The 24,129-nt window shown below is 34.5% G+C and overlaps 2 protein-coding genes across 18 annotated transcripts in view; one reads left to right on the top strand and one right to left on the bottom strand.

Annotated features, from left to right (window-relative positions):
- The window catches only part of PRPF40A (pre-mRNA processing factor 40A), a 54,106-nt gene extending 37,928 nt beyond the window's left edge, over positions 1 to 16,178 (top strand). For 6 of the 11 annotated variants that reach the window (XM_078070803.1, XM_036085444.2, XM_036085442.2 and 3 more), the window contains 16 exons: positions 1,698 to 1,806; positions 2,271 to 2,335; positions 2,668 to 2,832; positions 3,947 to 4,055; positions 4,889 to 5,039; positions 6,016 to 6,149; positions 8,392 to 8,506; positions 8,666 to 8,769; positions 8,881 to 8,997; positions 9,323 to 9,460; positions 9,798 to 9,893; positions 11,951 to 12,037; positions 12,122 to 12,218; positions 12,479 to 12,540; positions 13,662 to 13,793; positions 15,136 to 16,178. In XM_078070803.1, coding sequence (XP_077926929.1) covers positions 1,698 to 1,806; positions 2,271 to 2,335; positions 2,668 to 2,832; positions 3,947 to 4,055; positions 4,889 to 5,039; positions 6,016 to 6,149; positions 8,392 to 8,506; positions 8,666 to 8,769; positions 8,881 to 8,997; positions 9,323 to 9,460; positions 9,798 to 9,893; positions 11,951 to 12,037; positions 12,122 to 12,218; positions 12,479 to 12,540; positions 13,662 to 13,793; positions 15,136 to 15,228 — 1,774 coding nt within the window. In that variant the 3' untranslated portion in view covers positions 15,229 to 16,178. Of the gene's footprint in view, positions 1 to 1,697; positions 1,807 to 2,270; positions 2,336 to 2,667; positions 2,833 to 3,946; positions 4,056 to 4,888; positions 5,040 to 6,015; positions 6,150 to 8,391; positions 8,507 to 8,665; positions 8,770 to 8,880; positions 8,998 to 9,322; positions 9,461 to 9,797; positions 9,894 to 11,950; positions 12,038 to 12,121; positions 12,219 to 12,478; positions 12,541 to 13,420; positions 13,521 to 13,661; positions 13,795 to 15,135 lie in introns of those variants that run through there. The other 5 variants (XM_036085445.2, XM_036085443.2, XM_036085441.2 and 2 more) reach the window with 2 other exon arrangements.
- A 5,187-nt stretch (positions 16,179 to 21,365) lies between these two features.
- The window catches only part of FMNL2 (formin like 2), a 302,761-nt gene continuing 299,997 nt past the window's right edge, over positions 21,366 to 24,129 (bottom strand). For all 7 annotated transcript variants that reach the window (XM_078070796.1, XM_078070793.1, XM_078070798.1 and 4 more), the window contains one exon: positions 21,366 to 23,400. Coding sequence is in view for 6 of the 7 variants with exons in the window: in XM_078070792.1 (XP_077926918.1) it covers positions 23,291 to 23,400 (110 nt within the window). In the remaining variant the exon portion in view is untranslated. The remainder of the gene's footprint in view (positions 23,401 to 24,129) is intronic.

Here is a 24,129-nt window from a genome sequence, read left to right as displayed (position 1 = left end):
ATTGATTTCATCTCCCAACTCCTTGTAAATATACTTTTTAGATTTTTATGTACATTTCCCAAAGTTGAAAATAGCTTTATAATTTTTTCTGTTTAGAAGTTGAAAAAGCAATCTAATGGTATATTTGAAGGCATAAAAGAGTAACATTTTACTTACATCCTTCGGTCCTTTTTTATTTTTATTTTTTTTTAAGTTTTATTTTATTAAAGATTTATTTATTTGAGAGAGAGAGAGCACGCACACTCGTGCAGGAGAGGAGGGTAAAGGGAGAGGGAAAGCAAACTCCCCTCTGAGCCCAGAGCCCAGCTTGGAGCTCCATCTCAAGATCCTGAGATCATGACCTGAACCGAAAGCAAGAGTCGGATGCTCAATCAACTGAGCCACTGATGCACTCCTGTTTTATTATTTTAATAATCTCTTCACCCAACATGGGGCTCTAACTCACAACCCAAAATCAAGAGTTGCATGCTCTTTGAACTGAACCTGCCAGACGCTCTCCTTCTGCCCTTTCTCTGCGCATTTAAAAATACGTGCATTTTATATATGTATATTAAACCTATATCTGATGTCTTTTACATTTTAAAGATACCCCATCATGTTGAATGATGGCATATTATTTTATTATTTACATATACATAAATTTCAGTGTTCTGATAGACATTTAAGCTTTTGGGGATGGTATTTTTTTTACATCTTTTTTATCCTTTATTTTTTTCTACAGTAATTTGTTTCTCGTAATTTTAGCAATGAACAATTATTTCCTGCTTATTTTCTTTCTAGTATTTCCTTAAGTGCCTGAGTCATTATAATCTTTTTAATTACTGTAGTATAGACCATTTGTAGCTGTTAATTTTTGACTGGGCCCTTTATACTATTTCTGATGATTTTAAATAAATTTCCCAAAGTAAGGTTACTTGACTCAGAGGGTGTGAATATATTTTTTGTGGTTGTTAGTATTTGCTCCAGTATCTTCCCCTAAGTTTTCTACTTAGTTTTGGTTTTCTGCATTTTTTTCCCCTTTATATAGGAAGGGATTATATGACCTTTTCATAAAGACCCCCAAACTAGTACAGTTGATAATTCTTGGATATGTTAATTCTTTTTGTGTGAGGTCAGTGTTTGGCATACTTTTTTTTGTAAATTATCACAGAGTAAATACTTTCAGTTTTGTGGATCATAAATTCTGTCACAATGATGTAGTTCTATGATAGCACACAATAAGCCATAACAATATATAAACGCATGAGTAAAACTATTTACAGAAACAGGCAATGGGCTAGATTTGGTGCATGAGTTGTAGTATTCCCATCCTGATTTAGATCCTCAGCATCTTTTTTTATATTCATGCACACTTGCCCAAATCCTTACTTATTAAGGCACTGAAATGAAGACACTGGCTAAGTTTTATAGACCATTTAAGAGTATTCATTTGTGGACTAGTGGAACTAATGTTTTAGTGTAATTGTTTCTTTTAGAAGCCGTCATGCAAGGTCCTAATAACTGAATGTTTCAGGAAAAAATTATATTACCTTTATGTCTTTATGTTTAGGTAAGTGTGTAGGATTCATATAGGAGACTTCATTCTAAAATTGTAAAATTTAACCTCAATATCAAACAAATAATGAAAACATTGTTTTTCCAAGTGAGGCAAATGTTTATACTTAAATTATAAATACAATGTTTGAATTTCCCTCTAGTTTTACTCCCAAAAAAGAAGAGGAGGAAAGCCAACCAGCAAAGAAAACCTATACTTGGAATACAAAGGAAGAGGCAAAGCAAGCGTTTAAAGAATTATTGAAAGAAAAGGTACTAAAGATTTTTATATGACATACAGTAATTAATAAATGGAGTTACTGTTTAATGCAGTCAGTACCTTGATGCCTTTGTTGAAAATAGTAATTTCGTAAACTATTGTAAGCAAAAATGAACAAAATTTGCCTTTTTTTGAAGAATATTTTGTGTACAGTGTACTACACAGCACATTCTACCTCTGTATTTAATATAATGTTTTTTATTCATAAAAATAGTTTCTCTTTTAACCAAAGGTCTTAAGAAAAGTATTCTTGCTCTGTTAAATATCAGTTTAAGTTTTCTTTTTAGTCTATATGTATATTACCCAGGTTTGCCTTGGTTCAATAAGAAATTATTAGACCTCTTTCAAACTTGAGTAAAGGGAAGTGCTTGATGTTTGCAGTATTATACTTTATTTCCTGGTGTATGACTTTTACAATATTTGCAAAATTTTAATTTTGTCATTAAATGGTTTTCAGCGGGTACCATCTAATGCTTCATGGGAACAAGCTATGAAAATGATCATTAATGATCCACGATACAGGTAACACTTGAAGTTTTTTATTTACTTTTCCAACCCTAGCAAATTAAAAATGTGTAAAATAATACAATTTTTAACCTTCATTGTCTTTTCTTATTTTAGATACCAAGAACAGTTGTTATATGTCAGATACGAACCAAAAAAAGCCAAAAAGCTTGTCATACAATTTGAGTACAGATTTTAAAGTAGAAATTACTTTCTGTAATTGTTTCTTAATTTTTAATATCTTACTGGAATTTTCTTGATTAGCAAATGAAATCATTTTTTTTTTTCAAAACATTGACATTTGATCATCCTGCCTTCATTTACTCTTATATGGTATTTTTTCTATTTAGTGCTTTAGCAAAGTTGAGTGAAAAAAAGCAAGCCTTTAATGCTTACAAAGTCCAGACAGAGAAAGAAGAAAAAGAAGAAGCAAGATCGAAATACAAAGAGGCTAAGGAATCATTTCAGCGTTTTCTTGAAAATCATGAGAAAATGACTTCCACAACCAGATACAAGTAAGATTTTTAGTAATGCATAGTATATGTTTACTGCACTGTTTCTGTGTCAGACTTTTTGCCAAGTGTAGTAACCAATCCAAAGTATATGCTCATTAAAGCTAAATGACTATGAGTAGGGCAGTTTTATAAGGTACAAATCAATAGTTAAATGTGGAATTTAACTTACAGACTTACTGAGTTATTAACTAGGGACTAGAACAAAAGAGGGGTGGACTGAATGTAATAATTAAAGCCTGACTCCTTTCTATTTAATATAAAAACTGAGGGGTGCCTGAGTGGCTTAGTTGTTTAAGCATCTGACTCTTGATCTCAGCTCAGGTCTTGCTATCAGGGTTGTGAGTTCAGGCCCCACGTTGGGCTCCACGTGTGGAGCCTACTTTAAAAAAAAATACATATATATGTATACATTAATTATATATTATATATATAAATAGAAATTTAACATTTTTGCAATAAGTTAAGTTCATTTTCCATATGTACTTTGTTATTTTCCTCAGTTTTCTAGAAAAGCATTAGGGTAAAGATTCTTCATTTCTTTAAATAGTCCTGTTTTATGTATTATCTAAATTTCTGGGCAACTTTTTGAAGTCTATAATTTAGTTCCATGGACAGTTTGTTAGTGTCTATAGCTACCCTAAGAAATATAGTCTTGACTACAAAACATGGCTCAGTTAGAATTATCCACTCCTTGGGGCGCCTGGGTGGCTCAGTAGGTTAAGCGTCCATCTCTTGTTTTCAGCTTAGGTCATGATCTCAGGGTCATGAGATGGATTCCCACATCAGGCTCCTGGCTCAGCTGGGCATCTGTTGGGATTCTCCCTCACCATCTCCCTCTCCCTCTCCCTGCCTCTCTCTCCCTCCTCCTCCTTCTTTCTCTCTCTCTCTCTCAAATAAATAAATAAATCTTAAAAAAAAAAATTATCCACTCCATCTCTAAGGAGGACTGGAGGCCTAAGCCATTTTGTTCTTAATTATCCAAAAGTTTTCCTGTATAATATACTAATGAACTTAGAGTGTTCATTGGGTGGTTTTAGGTTTACCATAAAATTAAAATAGCTTAGGATTAATTTTTATTGAGTAATGTAGAGTAACATTTAATTTTTTTTACTAGAAAAGCAGAGCAAATGTTTGGAGAGATGGAAGTCTGGAATGCAATATCGGAACGTGATCGTCTTGAAATCTATGAAGATGTTTTATTCTTTCTTTCAAAAAAAGAAAAGGTATTATTCACTCATAGTTGTTAGTATTTATAGATAAAACAAGATATTTCTTCATTATAACATGTCCATTTTTGTTGCTTGGTTTATTCAATTTATGTGGTGTAGCAGATCTCTTTATTAGAAGTTAGATTTAAAAATGGATAGCTCCTGTAATAGTAAGTACTGATGTGGACACACTAGGTACAGATTTATCCAACTCTTACTTGAATTGTCATTAATTGGCTGTCTTATGCCCACTTTGAAAGATACTTTTTTTTTAATTCATTAAGTTTTTAAAATACTCAGTATTTTTGTTCATAATGTATTTGTGTAAGTTTTCTATACAAGAATGGCAGTAATATATAATTGTTACCACTAAAATGTGCTTGCACAATAGTGTTTTAAAATACCTCATATCTATTTTATTTTGCAGTAAGTTATGTATTATTCAGTCTTGAGATGTATAGAAATGTAAGTATTAACAAAAATTTGAACATACCTGAAAGTGGTTGAAGACTGGCATTTGCCTATTGTGTGACTTGTCAACAGTAACCTTAGTTTTAGACTCTGTCTATAATGCATAGTTATAGGAAGAGGGATTTATGGAGTTGTTGGGGAGATACGATTTTTAGATTCCAGCTTCTTAGAAGTAAAAAAAAAAAAAAAAAATTGAAGGTAAGCAGTTACCAGGCTAAGAAGTTGGACAAGATCACTGGAAAAGTAGTACTGATATTTAAAATAAACGGGTAACATGAAATTTGGGCATTTAGAATGTAAAGAAACTCTCACTGATTGCAGTTCAAATACCATACTTTCTTTGACCCTCAAAATGTGTATTCATTCTTCTGATTTAGGAGCAAGCAAAGCAGTTACGGAAGAGAAATTGGGAAGCCTTAAAAAACATACTTGACAATATGGCTAATGTAACATACTCTACTACCTGGTCTGAAGCCCAGCAGTATCTGATGGATAATCCAACTTTTGCAGAAGATGAGGAATTACAGAGTAAGAATAAAGACTAAATGGGAGAAAGTTTTTTTTTAGAAGTCCAGTAGCAAAGAATTCTTACTTTTATTATGAGATCACTTAACTGAATGTTACACAATTTGTTCATTCCTTTTTTTTTTTTTTTTTTATGTTGGGAGGGGCAGAGGGAAAGGGAAAGAAAGATCTTAAGCACTCCGCACCCAGCCCGATGCAGGGCTCAGTCTCACAATGCTGAGATCTTGACCTGAGCCAAAACCAAGAGTCCGACGTTTAATCCAACTGAGCCACCCAGGCACCCATTGTTTGTCCATTACTAATACAGTGTTTTATTGGTTTCCAGATAGAGTCTAATTGAGTTTCATTATTCAGGAAGAAAATACTAACTTTATCAGATAATCCTTAAAATATGTTTGTTATAGAGCAAACCTGAAATTGTTTTTTGCCATTTTTGTGTAATTTAGTATGAACTAGATTAATTACCACAATTTTACTCACACTGTCTTCTTGAGGTAATGGCTTTAGAGATTTGCAAACACCAAAAGTTGTATTAGCATTATCCTTCATTAAGCTTACCCCGGTTTTTTTTCTGACTTACCTAGTTGCTTTTTAAATTAAAGCTTTGTGGATTACCCCTCTGAATACCATGCTTCATTCAGTAGGTGTGGGGTAGGGCCTAAAATTCTATCCTGTTAAAAGCTCCTCAGGTAATTCTAATGTTGCTGACAAACTTTACAGTAACAGTTATATTTTCCTTAATTGTGTCTTGTGCATGGTCTTTATTTCACCCTCGAATTCAAGCGATCTTTTAATGAGGTTGTTCTGGAATTTTTTAAAAACATTTCCTATTTAAGTGATTACAAGTCATATTTGAGTTTAATTACAAGTATTTTGGAAAGGTGAATTTGAAATTTATAATAAGGAAGTTAATGTAAATAAACTGCTTTCCTTACTGATAATGGACATTTTAATTTTATTTAACTGGAAAAATCTCTAGACATGGATAAAGAAGATGCATTAATTTGCTTTGAAGAACACATCCGAGCTTTAGAAAAAGAAGAAGAGGAAGAAAAACAGAAGAGTTTGCTGAGAGAAAGGAGACGACAGCGTAAAAATAGAGAATCTTTTCAGGTAATTAAAAACATATCTTTTCTAGTTTAATTTCATACTACGGTTAGTGAGCTTCAACAGTGATAGAAACAATTTTGAGACTTCCTCATCCCAGATCATTAACTTAGGCTTTGTGGAGGATCCATACACATTTAACTCAAGGAGAACAGCCATTTTAGGCCAGGGGAACATAAAAGGCTGTAGCAGATTTGATATTTAAGGTGAGCACTGGTAAATCAATTAAGGTTTCACTTGGGGAAGAGGAATAGCATGAGCGAAGACTGAAAAAATATGTATGATGACTCATTGGTTGATTTTTAGTGTCTAGAGAACAGTAGGGAATGATACGGCATATATAGTTTGGGGATGGGCCATAGTTCTTAAATGCTATACGTAGAAGTTGAAATTATATATTCTTTATATAGGTCAGTGGCTCATTTTCACCTCCAGATATCATTTTTATCCTCTCATTAATAGAGAATATCATGGAGTGTAATGAGTTTTTGCATTTCATATTTCACCAGATTGCTCATTTCAGTAATTATATTAATAGCAGTTAGCACTGTTTACTGCTATACATTTTAAATTGATAATCACTTAAATTTTTATTACGGCCTTCTAAGAGTTGGTACTATTTCTGTTATGTCCGTTTATATAAGATAAGGAAATGGACTCAGGCGAAGTGACTTACCCAAATTCAATGACTAAGTAGTGGTGCCAGAATTTGAATCTGTACAGTCTTCTTTTTTTTTTTTTTAAGATTTTATTTATTTACTTAAGAGACAGAGAAAGCATGAGTGGGTGGGGGGAGAGTGGCAGAGGGAGAGGAAGAAGCAGGCTATCTGCTGAGCAGGGAGCCCCACAGGGGACTCCATCCCAGGACCTGAGTTCACAGCCTGAGCCGAAGGCAGATACTTAACCAACTGAGCCACCTAGGATCTCCTCCATTAAACACTGTATTAAGATAAATGGTAAATTACAGTGACTTAAGTTTATTTCTCCTTTAATGGTAATAATTATTTGGCGTAGGATAGGGCACATTGCTATTCCCTAAGGCAATAGTACTCAAAACTTAGTGTGCATCTAAATCATCTAGAGGACTTTTTCTTTTTTTAAGTAATCTTTCTGCCCAGTGTGGGGCTTGAACTCTGTACAACCCCAAGATTAAGAGTCACATGTTCTACCAACTGAGCCAGCCAGGCATCCCACCTAGAGGACTTTTAAATAAACTCTTACTATCATGCCAAAAGTCACTAAACAATCTTAAATGCCATAGACAATAGCATTCCTTTAGTCCTCATTCCATGAAACCTTAACATTTCTTACTCTTAATTTACTTAATTATTAGAGAGCAAGAGTTGGGGGGAAGGGCAGAGGGAGAAAGAAGCAGACTCTCCGCTGAGCAGGGAGTCTGACGTGCTGCTCAATTCCGGGACCTTGAAATATGACCTGAGCCAAGGGCAGATGCTTAACTGACCGAGCCACACAGGCACCCCAGGAAATAGATTTTTTTTTTTTTTAAAGATTTTATTTATTTATTTGACAGACACAGCGAGAGAGGGAACATAAGCAGGGGGAGTGGGAGAGGGAGAAGCAGGCTTCCCGCGGAGCAGGGAGCCCGATGCGGGGCTCGATCCCAGGACCCTGGGATCATGACCTGAGCTGAAGGCAGATGCTTAACGACTGAGCCACCCACGTGCCCCAGGAAATAGATTTTTAAATCAGATAATGAGGTTGAGTCTTGGTACTTCAAACTATATATCACTTCAGTAAAATACATCCTCTTAGAGGCCCCACATTTATTCATTAAAAAAGAAACAAAAAACAACCCAGCCAGAACACATTGGGCACTGTGTCTAAAAACAAAAAGTGTATTTTACAGGCAACATGTAAACACATTTTTAGCCTCATTATTAGAGATAACACCTAATGTTTCTAGTTAACTTGTACTTTTATATATGTTTTTTAAAAGTGAAATGATGTTCCATCTTAAGGAACAGTAAACTGAAGCCTGGAAAATAACGTAGTTTTTCAAAGATCCTTTTCTCTGAAGTGCAGAAGAGGTTTTTGCCTAAAAGAAGATTTTATTTTCATCAAAGAGCAAGTATTCTTTGTACCTTAAACATATTTGGGTACATTGGTACAAGAGTTTCAAATATTGCTGTTTTTAATGTGTTTTCATGTTACATTAATATATCTAATGTCCTTAAAGATGACTTTTCAGTATAATGGGTTTTTATTATTGTTGGGTTTTCCTCCCCAGATATTTTTAGATGAACTGCACGAACATGGACAACTGCATTCTATGTCATCTTGGATGGAATTATATCCAACAATTAGTTCCGACATTAGATTTACTAATATGCTTGGTCAACCGGGTGAGATTCTTTTCTTCCCAGTTTATAGTCATGATAGTAGTTGGGATGGGCCAGAGAGGAAGGCGGTTATGTTGGGGAATGGAGGGGTGCTTTATTTTGTTTTATAAACAAAAAAGTAATTGCAGCTCTTTGGTTAGAGCTAGCTTTTGACTTCTTTAGTTTTTTCATTAGGATCAACTGCACTTGACCTTTTCAAGTTTTATGTTGAGGATCTTAAAGCACGTTATCATGATGAGAAGAAAATAATAAAAGACATTCTAAAGGTAAACACTACACTTACTATTTACTGTTAATCTGTAGTATATTTTAATTTTATAAGTTGATATTGTGTTTGTTTATGTATTATTAGTGTTAACAAGATTTCTCTTTCTTAGGATAAAGGATTTGTAGTTGAAGTAAATACGACTTTCGAAGACTTTGTGGCCATAATCAGTTCAACTAAAAGGTCAACCACATTAGATGCTGGAAATATTAAGTTGGCTTTCAACAGTGTAAGTTATCATCTTTACTATGAAAAACAACTAGCTTTACAAAGTTTGTGCTAAACTACTTTAGTACAGTTCTTAATATATTCAGCTAAAAGTACTTAAGCTGTAGGCTACTGAAATAAGGGCATATGACTAGGATTTTACTGAGTAGTAAAGTAAAAGAAAATAATGTATTTAGATAATCAGCTAATGATGGAAGTTTCCTTTGCTCAAATTAACTGGTGTTGTAATTTGGCCCATAACTTAGAAATGGTGGGAGAATGCTTAAATTAAGGATGAATTACTTCAATTGTACTATTATAACTGATTAAATATGATTTTCTAAAAGTTATTAGAAAAGGCAGAAGCTCGTGAACGCGAACGAGAAAAAGAGGAGGCTCGGAAAATGAAACGAAAAGAATCTGCATTTAAGAGTATGTTGAAACAGGCTACTCCTCCAATAGAATTGGATGCTGTCTGGGAAGATGTATGTATAATTGTAAATTCTTTCTAATGATCTGTTTCCTTTACAATTGAAGATAAAAATATCTTTAATTCCCTTCCCATTTTATAGCCACAAAAAGAAGCTGAAGTTACTGGTAGAGTATAAATTAAATATACGGAGAATATTTAAAAGTATAAACTCAAGTCTGACCCTGCATTTAGGAATATTTATTGAAAATGGTTTGGACTTCAGAGGAAGAGAAATTTAATAGACTTTGAGGGGATGGGGTTGTCATAGTTACTACTTGCTGTTGTGATTCTTTTTTGTCATACTGGTATACTTTTCTTGGTGTTCACGTATTCTTATCTGAATTTTTCAGATCCGGGAGAGATTTGTAAAAGAGCCAGCATTTGAGGACATAACTCTAGAGTCTGAAAGAAAACGAATATTTAAAGATTTTATGCATGTGCTTGAGGTAATTTTAGTATTCTCATAATTAACTCCACTATTTCAAAATAAATAAAAATATAAACAAAAATTGAATTTAGATTGATCAAAGTGTGTTTTTTAAATTATGCTGCTTCTCTACAAATGTCATTACCTGAGATGGTTAAGGAAATGATTTTTCTATAGAAACTGCTTTTAAGTAAAAGAAACCAAGCTTGCATGTGAATATAAAGATGTGTTCGTAGGGACAGTTCATATTTCTTTCATGTTTTTACAGTGTTTTAAAAATTGAGTTCAGCAGCCTTCTGTAATGACTGGTAAACCTAAAGAAAACATAAACAGCTTTTAAAGCACACATTTCAAATATTGCACTGTCAGATGTGTTCAGTGCTCAGGGAGGTCTGGAAAATAATGGAATAAGTTGTAAGTTTTTGTTAAAATAACTAATGATAAAATTGCAAGTTACTCCATTAGCTGAATAAGAGTATTTTGATGAAGATTTAAGGTACTTGTATGTAGTAAATATGCTAAATAGACTAGTAATTACTGAATAAAAACATTTGGTGCCTATGTGGGGCCAGGCATTGTTCTAACAGTTTTACAAACACTACATATATGAACTTAATCCTCACAACAACCCTGTGAAGTTGCAGATGAGCAAACTGAGGTAAAGAGAAGTAATTTGCAGAGAAAGGATTCTAGCCCAGGCTGTTTGACTCCAGGGTCAATGCTTTTAACAAGTAATGCTACCCTACCAGTTCTGGACATAGTGATACTTTACAACACACTGCAAGCTGGCATATATTTAACATTAGAGTGTTGGCGTGGTGTGGTCATAGGGCACTGCAGGTCACTTAATTGTTCACTATTTCCTTGAATTTCTTGTTCTTAATGAATTTCAGTGTCGACAACAGTTTGCTCTGTTAACATATATCCACAATCACCTTTATTATCTCCTAGCTGTCTCTAGATCTAGTCCTGTTGGCCTCTAAGTGTTTTCAAAGTGTGTTTGAGAGCAGCAGCATCTACATTACCTGGGAGCTTGTTAATAATTCAGAATCTTAGGCGCCATTGGCAGAAATCCTGCATCAGAATCATCATTTCAACAAGATTCTCAAGCACTGGAATAGAATGTACATTTAATTTTGAGAAGCTCTAGCTAGTATCTTAACATTGTCCCCCAATTCGTAATCATCAAGATTTTCTGGTGACCTGTGCTGGGAGTAGTGGTGAGGTCATAAATGGAGCTGAAGGATTGTAGCATAGGGAAGGGCCAATTACATTGGAATAAGTTTTGGGACCCTAGTAATCTGAGTCTTTGAGTTAGAAAAGGACAAAGAATTTAGCAGTCAGTGACATAGAGTAAAAGGAGCTTCCTTTCTGAGTCAGATGTTTTGTTTCCATTTACTTGTAAACTGAAGCAGAATTATTTTCAAAGCCATAGATAAGTTTGGGGGCAAGGAGCTTTTACTGCAGCATTAATAAATGAATTAAAATCCACAGAGACAACATTTCCTTTTCTGATTTCATGTGGTGTTAGACTGTCTTTGGAAGACTTAACGTTTGACTAGGAAGAGAATGCTCCTTGGGTGGAGAAAAAAAGGATTAGATTTTGCTTTATTCTGAGACCAGCCTTGTTTATCTTAGTTCAAGGATGGCTCTGAGGTAGTTCTTTTTCATGGTGCCAAGCCTAGGTCGCTGACCAAAGCCAGATTGATCAGAAAAACCATGTCTGAATGTAATTTTATTTCATTGGTTTTGAAAGTAGCGTGACTGTTCTACAGATTATACTTCTCTGGAGTTGATCAGTTGTCCCTACTAAAGCATACCATTCTCATTCCTATAAAGAGTGCTTTCTTTCTTAATACTTTGTTGTTTTTAGATATCGAAATGAGTGGGTATGGGATGGTTAGAAAGGAACAGAACATTTTAACTGCTAATTCTTTGCAGTTTCAAGGAAGTACATCCTAAATGTGCAAAACGAGAGTAAGACTTTTATAACTTGTATAGCGTCTAAAAATTCTTTATGATCTGCTTCTAAAGTAAATGTAAACTTTTGAAATTCTTTTCCTTTTGCGCCTGTAGCATGAATGTCAACATCATCATTCAAAGAACAAGAAACATTCTAAAAAATCTAAAAAACATCACAGGAAACGTTCCCGCTCTAGATCGGTAAGGAAGTTTATTATGGTACCCTAAATGTGTTGAAATATTTGTTAACATCATTATGAATGAAATTATATGTATTATATATAGGGATCAGATTCAGATGATGACGACAGCCATTCAAAGAAAAAAAGACAGCGATCAGAGTCTCGGTCTGCCTCAGAACATTCTTCTAGTGCTGAGTCTGGTAAGCATTTCTTTTAACTTGAATAGACTCATTGGAACTGTGGGGCACCATCGCTTAAGGGTCCAGCTCTTGGTCCTGATCTCGCCTGAGATTGAACCCCTGCTCAGCACGAGTCTGCTTAAGACTCTCTCCTTCTCCCTTTCCCTCTACACCCCCTCCCCATGCTCGCTCTCTCTCCAAAATAAAACTTTAAAGAAAAAAATCATTGGCACTTGGATGTCCTCAAATTCAGACTTTTTTTTTCTTTTCATGCTGCTTAGAGAGAAGTTATAAGAAGTCAAAAAAACATAAGAAGAAAAGCAAGAAGAGGAGACATAAATCTGTAAGCAAGCTTTTAAATATGTGGTACTGCAGCTAGGTTTTAGCCCTTAACTTGTTCAGTGGTGATAGAACTCTTTTCTGTCTAGTCCTATGCAGTCTAGCACAGTTCAGGTGGACACCTAAACTCGGGAATTACATAGTTTGTCTTCACTGTAATCGTCCATTAAAATCTTCTATAGTGAGCTTTGAAAACAAGCACACATCAGTGTTAAGATTCCCACTCTGGCTTTTTAAAGTAATCTTAGAGAAAAACCCAAGTGTGTGTGTGTTGCCGCTGTGGTGAGAATCACAAGTTTAAACATTCACCTACTTCTCTACTCTTACTTCTTCATTTTACATAGGCATCAAGATACCCTAAGGAGCTTTTTCAAAACAGAAGTGACTGGGTATTTACTACTTGTTGAATGAGTTTTTTTTTTTTCTTCATGCTACTCACTCGAATTTATACATGTCTAATAAAGGACCATTTATTTAGGCAGTGACATTGCACTTTAAATCCTGCTTTTCAGTGCACCAAGGTGGCTCAGTTGGTTGAGCATCCATTCCATACTTGATTTCTGCTCAGGTCATGATCTCAGGGTCGTGAAATTGGGTTCTGCGCTCAGCGCATAGTCTGCTGAAGATTCTCTTTATCCCTCTCCTGTTCACATGTGCTAAATAAATAAAATCTCTTAAAAAATAATAATCCTGCTTTTAGTTGCAGTTTTGAGGAAAGAATTTATTATATAACGGTCAACCTATTAGGTGATTAAGCTAATCACAGCATTCTCTATATATATCTGAACAAACCAACAATATTGGGTTGGCAGAAAATATAATGTTTGTCTACATTTACATAATAGATATAATCCACATCTTGTGTGCTTTCTTCCCTAATTTAGTGAAGCTCTTTTGTGATGTTAATGTATCAGAATGTCATCCTTCCCAAAGGAAAGACCAACTCCCTCCAGTGAATCTTGGAAATGTTACAGAATCCTTGAGGTTAATAATTCAATTTCACCATACTAGGAACACATGCCCTATAATAATACATGGATGTTCTTAAATATTACCTATATGGAGATATGAAAAAACATAGTGGTATCTTCATCAAAATGCTGATGTTATTTTTAATTTACACAGGACTCTCCAGAGTCAGATGCTGAGCGAGAGAAGGATAAAAAAGAAAAAGACCGAGAAAGTGAAAAAGACAGAACTAGACAAAGATCAGAATCAAAACACAAATCACCTAAGAAAAAGACTGGAAAGGATTCTGTAAGTGTTCAGAATTATTTCATACCTGTGTTTTCAAAATAAAAAATGGATATTGTGGTTTGTATGACATTGAATAGACTTTTTGCAAGTTGGCTACCATTTGAAGAAAACAATGAAAATTCAGTTAACTGCCTCTCACACAAAATAGTGTTCTAAGTTGTATATTCCTCAAAAATAAGTCTTCCATGACTGTTGTTTTAATCCACTAAGAAAAAGGATATGGTCTTCTACTTTGTAAGTTGTAAAAAGTACCACTGGACATTTTCTACCTAATTTTTTGAGGAATATAAGACACAGATCAGGGGTTCTCCAGATATGCACAGCCGTCAGTACTAAATCCAGTTTCAAAAGGTAGCATTCCAGTAACTTTTAGGAGTAATCATTCTGAGGGAAGAGGTGAAGGCAAAGGGATAGGAGGGGGACTACAAAGTTAACATTTTAATATCAAATTACATTAGTCTTTAGTTTCCCATCTGTGTGTGTATGTGTGTAAATGACAGCAAAGTAACACAAGCCTTCTTAGCCTTGCCATTCTACAAATACTGTGGACTTAGCAGGAGTAATGCCCCTAAATGGACCCATGGAGAGTTTAAACTGTTTAGATAAGCCCTGGTTCTCCCTCTGGATATTCTGATTCAGTTGATATGGAGGTTTTTTTTAAAAGCTGCCCTGGTGAGTTTGATGCACATCCTTGGTGAAGAATGATTTCCTGAATACTTAATAGCAGCTTAACAGTTTCTTCTTTGTAGTCAGTTAAATGAAATCTCTGAAGGGAAGAATAGGTGATCTACTTTTTAAAGGTTGTTTTTCACCAGTAGTAACAATATTTTTATTTTTTGAATTGTTTTTCAGTCTAAGTATTGTCCTCATAAATTTTAAATGTTTATCTAAGGATAGTATGCTTAAAGCATAATACTTTTCTGTAATATAAAACACTTAGAAGGCAACCTAGAATCTACAAAATTAGCAAGGAATATAGTGCCTTAGGTAATGAACACCCAACTTCCATTAAATGGAAACAAAATGTTTCATGTTCAGTGGTGGAAGAGGAAGGGAAAGAAACCATTGTGTACCATTCTGCCTGATTTACATATTAATGCAAACTGAAAGTAGTACCATATAAAAGTCTTGTTCTGAGTTCACTGTCTCCCCTAGTAAAACCAGGGAGTAGTTAGCAACTCATTAATAGGCTTTTGGGAAAGAGGTCAGTCCTAAACCCTGTGATGGGCTTGTTTCTGTGGAAGACAGTCCATATATTTTGGTTCCTTTTTTTCAAAGGTTCAATACTACTTAACCTTTTGAGTACTGACATTAAATGTAAATGTATTCAATGTCTTTTCAGGGGAATTGGGATACTTCTGGCAGTGAACTGAGTGAAGGGGAATTGGAAAAGCGCAGAAGGACCCTTTTGGAGCAACTGGATGATGATCAATAAATTATACCAAATATATGTTTACAGTATGATTTAAAGTCTAATTCAGACCAGGGACTCTATTTTAAAGTTCAATTGAAATAACACTGGGTTTTAATTATATCACAGGAAAAAAAAAGTGCATTTAAGTATTGTTATTGTGGACTTTATAAAAAGCAAAGGAAATTGAAAATAACTTTTGATTCTGTATCAAGAATCATATTTTCATACGGTCATAACTGTCTTTCTGTGACCCTTTCATAGGGCACTGCAGGATGGATTAAAGGTGGCAATTTACTGATAACTGCAGATGTCTCTACTTTGTTCTGAAGTCTAAGTCATGAGGCGATTTGATTTACTTTATAGAAGTTGGATTTTGAAGATATAATGAAAATTTTTTTGATATTTAGTAGTACAAAAAAAGCACCAGCAACTGACAAAACTGCTTTTTTGTGCACTACCCAACTGGTTAAAGCTGATATGATCTTTTATGGTGAACTCAGAAATAGATGTTCTTAACGGAAACCTGGTAGACCCTTAACTATAGTGGTGCTAATGAGCACTACTATAATAAAGCCACCATTATTTTTTATGAAACACCTGAATACATTTTAAAAAAAGGCTGTTGTGAGGGCATTATTTTGAGGTGATGTTTTAAAAGTTAACATCAAATCAAATTGTAAATTAGTTTAAATATATTGCCTTAAGGACCTACTAAGAATGTGCCACCAAACTTTAAGTGATAGCTGCAATATCCTTGTCTGAAACAAAAATCAATGTTGACTTAAACATTTTCTTTAACAGTTGTTTTTTTTTTTTTAATCCGATCTTTTCTCTTACTTTTTTTCATTGAGGAAGTCTTTTACCTTCCCTACTCACTGAGAAGTATTGACTTCGTGGTACACATTCTAAAGCATTTCTGATTTGAATATTTTTGTACATTTTTATCAATTATTAAACCTTCTCTTCTAGTGTGTACTAGTATTTATTTCTACTTAAACTACTCAGCTCTAAAAAAAATTGTATGATCATTTAAAGATACTAAATCCTTGAAATTTTGCTTCATCTATCCACATAGCTAGGTTCCTTTCCTTTTTAATATTTAAGAATATTATAAATCAGTACATTTGAGGCCCCTGTAATTTGTTTTTGAGCTACAAATTTCCTATAGAAAACTTTAGAGAGGCAATGGTTTGAAGCTAGAATACTCTTTACATGCTAACTTTTGAAGGTTGGTAATGTAATTTATACTATTTTCCTTCAGTGCAGGAGATTTTTTTAATAAGTAAATTTTAGCACATAGTCTTTGGCATTAGGTATTTTTTTATTTTGGACACTTCGAGCGATCCTATTTCAAGTTGGGATTTGGAAGAACAAAACTTTCATTTTATTTTTCCTTCACCATTCTAATGAATTTGAGAAGTTCAAATGACCAGGACTATTCTTTCCCCATCCCTTGCTACTGTTTCAATTAAATCTAGCATCCACTGTTGAAAGCCTCAAAAAAGGGGGGAGGGGGCGGGGAGTTATTTCTAAACTTTTCTCTGCCAAGTCATTTTTCTGCTGTGAAAACTGACATGACTGTGGAAAATGAGAATCACTCTTAGAAGATGTGAAGTAATCAAGTTGCTTGCTGGAGGTTAGTCTCTTATTGTATATTAGAACCAAAAAATATAAACTTTGGCAATAGGGAGTTGCCTAGATTTAATTTTCAGAGGTCTCGTAATGATAGGTTAATATTGCTAATCATGTCAAACACTTGACATGGAAGTCAGTGGCAAAATCTTCAAAATGCTTACGATATTGGCAGAAATAGTGTGGTGTTTCATAAGAGATTTTAGAATCTGTAAAATTTTGTTTTAATTCCATGAATGATGATTTTTTTTAAGTGCAACTTTAAAGTTTTAATTTTTCTATTTAAATAAAAAGTTATTGATATGTTTTAGCATGTCCTCAAAATAGATTTCTGTATTTCTTAGAGATACTGTCTTAACACCTCAAATTCCTACAATACAAATTCAAGTTTCTCTATAGTTCATCCGTGAAAATTATTTGACCTTAAAACAATTACTGAATAAATGGCAACTCAAAATATAACAGCGTTATTATAAAAGATGTAATTGAAGTGACTATAATCCTTGTCTACCTTTAATGATCCCATCAAGTGGGATTTAGTTACCAAAAGGTACTGTACAGTCTGAGGGCACAGGTGATGGGAAGACTTTGTTACAGGAGTTCTATGTGAATATTTTTAACCTATTAGGTTTCTAAATTTTCAGTCTGGTAAAAGCTGAAATGTCTTAGAATATTGGTTCTGTTAGAGTTAAACAGAAATGTTCAGAGTTTGAACAAATGTGTTCAAACAGGAAAGTGTTTATTTTCAGATAAGGGGAAGTTACACGTTTCAGTTAAGCATCAGACTCTTCGGTAAATGTTGAGGGTTTTTCTTCCCTCTGTATCATTAATATTAATTATTGGATTAAATTTACTAATAGATTTATTATAATAGTTAAAATCAGAATCTCCAATATTTGATGCTTTTATTTTCTCCCAGTCCACTAATTCCTGTATGGGAAAATTGAATTTGTATGAAGAGTTAGTCAAGTATGATGAATTCTTTGCACTTTCCCAAGTTTATTTAAATAACTTAATGCTTTTAAATAAAAGCAATGGTCCTTTTTCTTTTTTTTTAAACACAGCAAGGCTATTTCATTATTACCCAAAGCAGCTTCAAAAATAGAGATTATTCATGTTTTTCAACAATAAAAACTTCACTTTTTATGCCTCCCAGTAAATTTGAAAATGATATGTCACAGCTTGACTTCGCTAATTGGGCCTCATTTTATACAGCTATAAAATAAAAATGGCCTAGAATAAGGCCTTATTAATTCATAGTGGTAGAGTGAAGAAACTGTAAAAACGGAAACATCTCTGTACATTTTTCTGGAAAGACAGTCCATAATTTTTTTTTTTACCAAAGGGCCTGTATTCTGTTAAGAAGCATTTGCCTAGATGATCCTGGTTTTCTTCCAGTGATAATGGTCAACTCAGTGCTGACTAGGCAGCCACTTTTCTTTTTGCATCCAGAGAGGGGTAGCCATATAGGTTTTTTGTTTTGTTTTGTTTTTAAGCTTAGATGCTATTTGAGAGAGAACGGTTTCTAATCAAATAGTACCCAGGGAAGAGTGATGAATGCTATAAGTTTATAGAATATTTAAGAATATTATGTAATTTAAATGTAAATTACAAAATAAGGAACCAAATAAACATTTCTAAAAGCAAAATGAGGCAAAGCACATTAATTCCTTGTATCTTAAATCAGACTTCTTTTCCCTTGGGGATGTATCTCTCTCAGTATCAGGTACAATTTTCTTTTACATTCTCTAAGTAAAACCACTCATTTTAAATAAAGGAAAAGCAAAATAATGTCATGAGTAATTTTTCATGGAATTGCGTTCTAAATAGGCTTACAGTTTTACTTCATGGTTCTGGTGATGGCATATACCAGTCTAATAATTCTTACCTTCTTTATTAAATCTTACCTTGCTCTTAAGTTTCTCAGTTGTGTTAACTTAAATGGTGGTCAGGTTCCTTGGAGACAGGGATTTGTGTTTCATTCACTGCTATATCCTGTGGATTAGAACAGTGCCTGGCACACTGTAGGCATATATTGAATGAATGTAAAATAGTTGACATACACTCATCCAGCATCCATGGTACCCAGCAGCTGTATTATAGGGCTTGAAAAAGCATCATCGCAATAAACTGTACTAACCTACAACTAAAGCCACATACATAATTGAAGTGCACTGAAGATAAGTTCTAGTGGCTATATCTTAACTTCTTTTACAACAGAAATTTCCAAAAGCTTGTTAGAACATGGAACTTCCATGTGGTTTCTGAGTAGGAAAGAAAATCCCTTGTGATGATTTGAAATGTAGCTTTTTTCATATTCATAAATTAAGATACCACAGTACTTTAAAAGTAGTAAACTTCTGTTTGAAGAGTTAATGTTTAACTAGGTTAGTCTTTAAAGGCCATGCTTGGAAACAGCAGCAAAATTCCCAAATTCCAAATTGAGAACTAATCATTTCAGGCTATTTCCAACGAAGGGTGAGGTATGGGAAGTGAGATGATTCTGCCGCAAGTACCTGCACACTCCCTCTAGCCCTTCATTTTATTTAGTGTGTCTTCCTGGCCTAAGTTCCTTAATTGTAGATTTTCTGTGCTTTTCAAAAAACTTGTTATATAGAAATTGCTTTTGTGACTCAATATGATTTACACTTCAAGGCCATCTCATTGTTAATGACTGGTACTTGCCCCAGGTATAATGGCCTAGATTGATGTTTCCATTTCAGGGGAGCTAGCTAACAACCCCTCACCCCACTTTTCATTCATAGACTGAAACAGAGTGGCTGCCTAATCAGATCATAATCCAACCAAGCCATTTCTTGATGCCCTTTTACGCTGTTCCTTGGGGTATCAAATATTCCTTTATCTTGGTCCTGCCTGAAACTTGGTAGGTTTGTTCTCTTGCCTACCTCTCTACAACTAAACTGAAGATTTGTTCTGAAAGGTGAGTAATAATAAGGGGGAACAGGTTTCTATTTTCTGTGTTTGTAATTACCAGATTTTCTCTTCTGTTTATATATTGTTCTGATGTAAAGAACCTAATAGTTATATAAATTTAGACCTTTTGTAAATAAATATAATTTATTAGAAAAATGGCATCTTTTACTAAGTTGGATTTGTTTCAGCTTACCAACACTTCATGCATTTGTTTCTTCAAATTTTTTCTTGGAATTAGGAATTAGATCGGGTATTAGTTTTAAGAGAAATGAAAAACTATCAGATTAGTCCTTTTGTATATACTGAGCTGATCATCTTTGTAGACATTTCTGATAATTTAAAAAACGTCTTAGGGCTAAGAGCTGTTTTACCAAATATTAAAGCTAATAGGTATGCCAGTTATAAAGCTATCATAAGAGTAGGTCTTGCAGTGTAAAAAGGTAATTTAACAAAATCCAGTATGTTGAACCACAGTCAGTGATGGGTATCAAGTCCCATTCTGTGCTAAGCATTGTTGAGTCAGCAGGGTCCCTTGGGCAATCAATGAATTTTAGTGGATTAGAATTTAGATTTTTAGAGGATTGGGACTTGGGAATAAGATTTAGTTCTGAATCACTGGTAAGTATCTCTAAAAGTGGATATTAATGGTATCTAATGCCCCATACCTAACCATATCTATCTCCTTTGAACTTACTGCTGTGCTTTGGGTTTGAAAACGTTTTGAATTTGTAGAATATTAAAGATATTATTTCTTTTACCATGAGGCACAAACTAGAGAATTTCACTAACTGGAATTTAACTTTCCCCCTCTTTATAAAATAAAGCTTCAATTACATTGTATAACTGTGGTGCAGTAAGAAGAGTGCTAAATTGGTAACAAAGACTTAATACAATAATTAAACTAATCCATGTCTCTGTAAGAAAGTTATTTTGAGGGGCGTGTAGGTGGATTAGCTTTGGCTCAGGTTATGATCTCAGGGCCCTGGGATCGAGCCCCACGTCGGGCTCCCCTGCTCAGTAGGGAGTCTGCTTCTCCTGTCCCTCCCTCCACACATGTTTTCTCTCAAATAAAACCTTTATTTTTTTTTAAAGTTTTAAGCCACTTGACCAATTTTCTAAAATACCAAATTTCCTTGCTTTCCTAAAAAGAATATACTGAACGTTGCACAGTCTGATGATTTGGAATTACCGTTAAAAATACCAGCATGTTTGGGCAATGGAGGCCAAACTGCTTGTACGTACCTTGCCAACCAATGTAGTTGTTGGTTGCAGGGTAACCTCTATGCAGTCCACACATAACCTATCCGTATTAACACAACAAATTTGGGGGCGGGGGTGGTGGTGGTAATATCTTCACCAAACACCAGTGTTTCTCTGGAAGCAATAAATTGGTAAGTACAATTTTGGAGATGTATCCCTCACTACCAAAATCTATTAGGTTCTTCCGTTCCATACAGCAAGTGATCAAGAGTTTGTATCATGAGGGCAAGCAGCAAGATACAACTTCCTAGAAGATAAAAGTATATAAAACCTGTAACCCCCCCCCCCCCCCGCTAAGGTATGCCGTTCAAAGACTACAACATATTACAGGATAGTAGTGTAAATAGTTTATTTGCTCATATGTCATGAAAAGACCAGAAAAGTAACATGAACTGCTTTTTTATAAAACATTTCTAATATTGCTAAGAAGCAAGCCCATTAATAAACAGAAAAGAACATGCCAACATTATTGTCTATTTGATTAATAAATATGCAATTATTTTAATATATGCTTATTAGCATTGAGCTTTGGAAAACAGCTGCTTGTCATAAAGGGCCAACTACTCGTGGTGTATCATGGTCAAATTGCTTTTTTCATCAAAATCAATGTTAACAGACAAAATCTTGGCATGTTCTTTTTTAAAGTACACATTCAAGAAAATGTGCTAGCAGGTGGCAGTTTTAAAAGTAATTTTTTTGTAAATAGGTATGCTAAAGTGAAATTTAACTGATCCCTAAGCTGTCCTTGTAGTTAAATATATATATTAAAAAAAAACTATAAGTTAAAATAACATTCAGATTGTATAGCACAGGCTGATGCATTTTTAAACAATATTTACAATATTACCCAGAGGCTAAGGTGGGAATTAAAGTGTAAAAACCATAAAAAACTGCACCAATTTTATAGCAAAATATCTGTACATTTAAAAAGAGATCATATAACTACACATTATCCAAGGAAAATGGGACCTTCACCAAGGAGTTCACATAAGCACAACATAAAATAAGAAATTCAGTGGTTAAATACTATACAATAAACTTTACAATTAATATATTGATGTAATGTACCAAGAAGGTAAGCCAGAAGCAGAATGTTTATTATGAAAAGTACAAATCGGCTTTAGTCCAGTTTTTGACTTTGGAATGGATCAAGTGCCCTGCCAGAGAGGAAGGAAAAATAACAGTGGCTTAGTTGGCCATTTAGTCCCATTACATACCATTTAAGCTTAATCCCAATGTGAATATTTCAAGCAATTTAATTGCAATTCCCCATAAAGCAATGATGCCAAATACAACTCCGATTTACAAAAGGAGGAAGAAGTGGGGGTGGGGACCTGCGATTGTCAGGAGAATAAGGCTAGGTTAACTATCACTACTAGCTAGCAGAAGTAATCTTGAATGCTTGATAGAGCTAGTGAACTTCTCCCTGGCTAGCAAGGCACCAATTTCTGTTCTCAGGATAGGCCCGTAATGGTCTCAGAAATCCTAATACTGATTACTGAGATGTTAATTTTAGTGCTAATAAATACATTTGCATTATTATTTTAAAAGCTGCCTCTAGCTGAAGAACACAGTACTGCAAAAAAATCTTACACAAATTTGTATGCCATCATACCCTTGCTTTCATACTGGTGAACTCTCACGGGGCATCATACCCTAGCATAGCAGTGTAGAATGTAAAACGAGACACAGCTGAGTGACTTCTTTGCCACTGCAATGCATCCTGTTTGTACTTTGCTGGGGCTTGGTTATGGACAGGAGCTTATGTGACTTTTTCCTTCTTCCATGTTGCAAGCCCTTAAAAAGACAAAGTTGATGGGTATGTCTAAAACACAAACGCAATTCCTTAAAAGAGCTCTCAGCAAAGGAAACCCACAGCAGATGCATCCATGTTATTTACAACTTATCAGGAAACCAGGGTGTGCCATCATGGGACAATCACAATGGCAGATAACGAGTGTAATACGAAATTTACATTTTGGTTAAAAAATTGGATAATATACTGGTGTAAAAAGATACCTAATCAAATCAAACCCTATTGCTTTGATTAATCTGAGCAGGTACTTCCACTTTTAGGCACTTGTTAACAAAGGTTGAAAGGAGAGCCCATCATTTTTAAATTCCTACGTGTTTGCTAAATCTGAGCCCTTAGAATATTTTGTCAATGTTCAAGGTTGCAGTTAAATGGTAGCACGTAAAGTTCATGTGGAAAGTTTCATTCACGCATACTCTCTACTCATACAGGCAGGTCTCAGGTTCACATGGTTATCTCGGCACCATTAACAGAACGCAAGTTCTGATCATCAAAGCGCCGCCTGACACTTCTCCTCACCGCATCGGCTCGTCTGTATGGTTGGTTTCTAAGATCTGTAAAGAGGAGAGTATCAATGAGAGAACTGCAACCTTTAGTATCATGTGTCTAAGCAAAGACAAAGGTCAGCTGGCAGCCAATCAAAGCAGCTTGGGTAGGAGAGTCAGCCAACAGGCCCTTCAAATCCATTGAGTATTTGAGCCAAAGACATGTACTTTGCCCTCAATAGTTAAAGCAGGATGTAATACTGATGCGAATCTGGAACTTTTAGAAAAATATATAGGAAAGGCAACTGTTGTCACTGGCCAGAGAATCTAGCTGGATGGAGTCTTACTTTGAAATGTTTCTTCAGTTGGAAAAGGCTGTGGCTTAGTTTTGCCCTTTTTTTCCCCTGGAAACCTGAATATCAATAATTGTAATGAATTTTAAACTGCAAAATTAATAAACCAACTGCCCTGTCCAATCTTACCTGGAATTGTAATCAAGGAAGGACACTATGCTTATTTTGTAGGCAGAGGTTCTGTTATTTTTATTCAATTAGTATTAGCTGAGGTCTATTTTTTATTTTGTGAAACACAATGCTCAATTAACCACTGAACAAAAATAGTCACTAAATCAAAATAATACTCCATTCCTGTACGTTGTCTCCTGCCACCCAGTATTTCCTGTTTTTCATTGGAGGGGAGAAGTTGTTTGGGCCTTCCAGCATTCTCCAATTTGTATTGCAAATGCACAGAATGTTTAAAAATGCCTAACATCAAAAAAAAAAAAAAAAAAGCCTTGTT

The sequence above is a fragment of the Halichoerus grypus genome, chromosome 4 (assembly GCF_964656455.1).
Source record: "Halichoerus grypus chromosome 4, mHalGry1.hap1.1, whole genome shotgun sequence".
NCBI classification, from domain to species: domain Eukaryota; kingdom Metazoa; phylum Chordata; class Mammalia; order Carnivora; family Phocidae; genus Halichoerus; species Halichoerus grypus.
The sequence above is the reverse complement of the archived record's forward strand: the minus strand, read 5'-3'. Positions and strand labels throughout refer to the sequence as shown.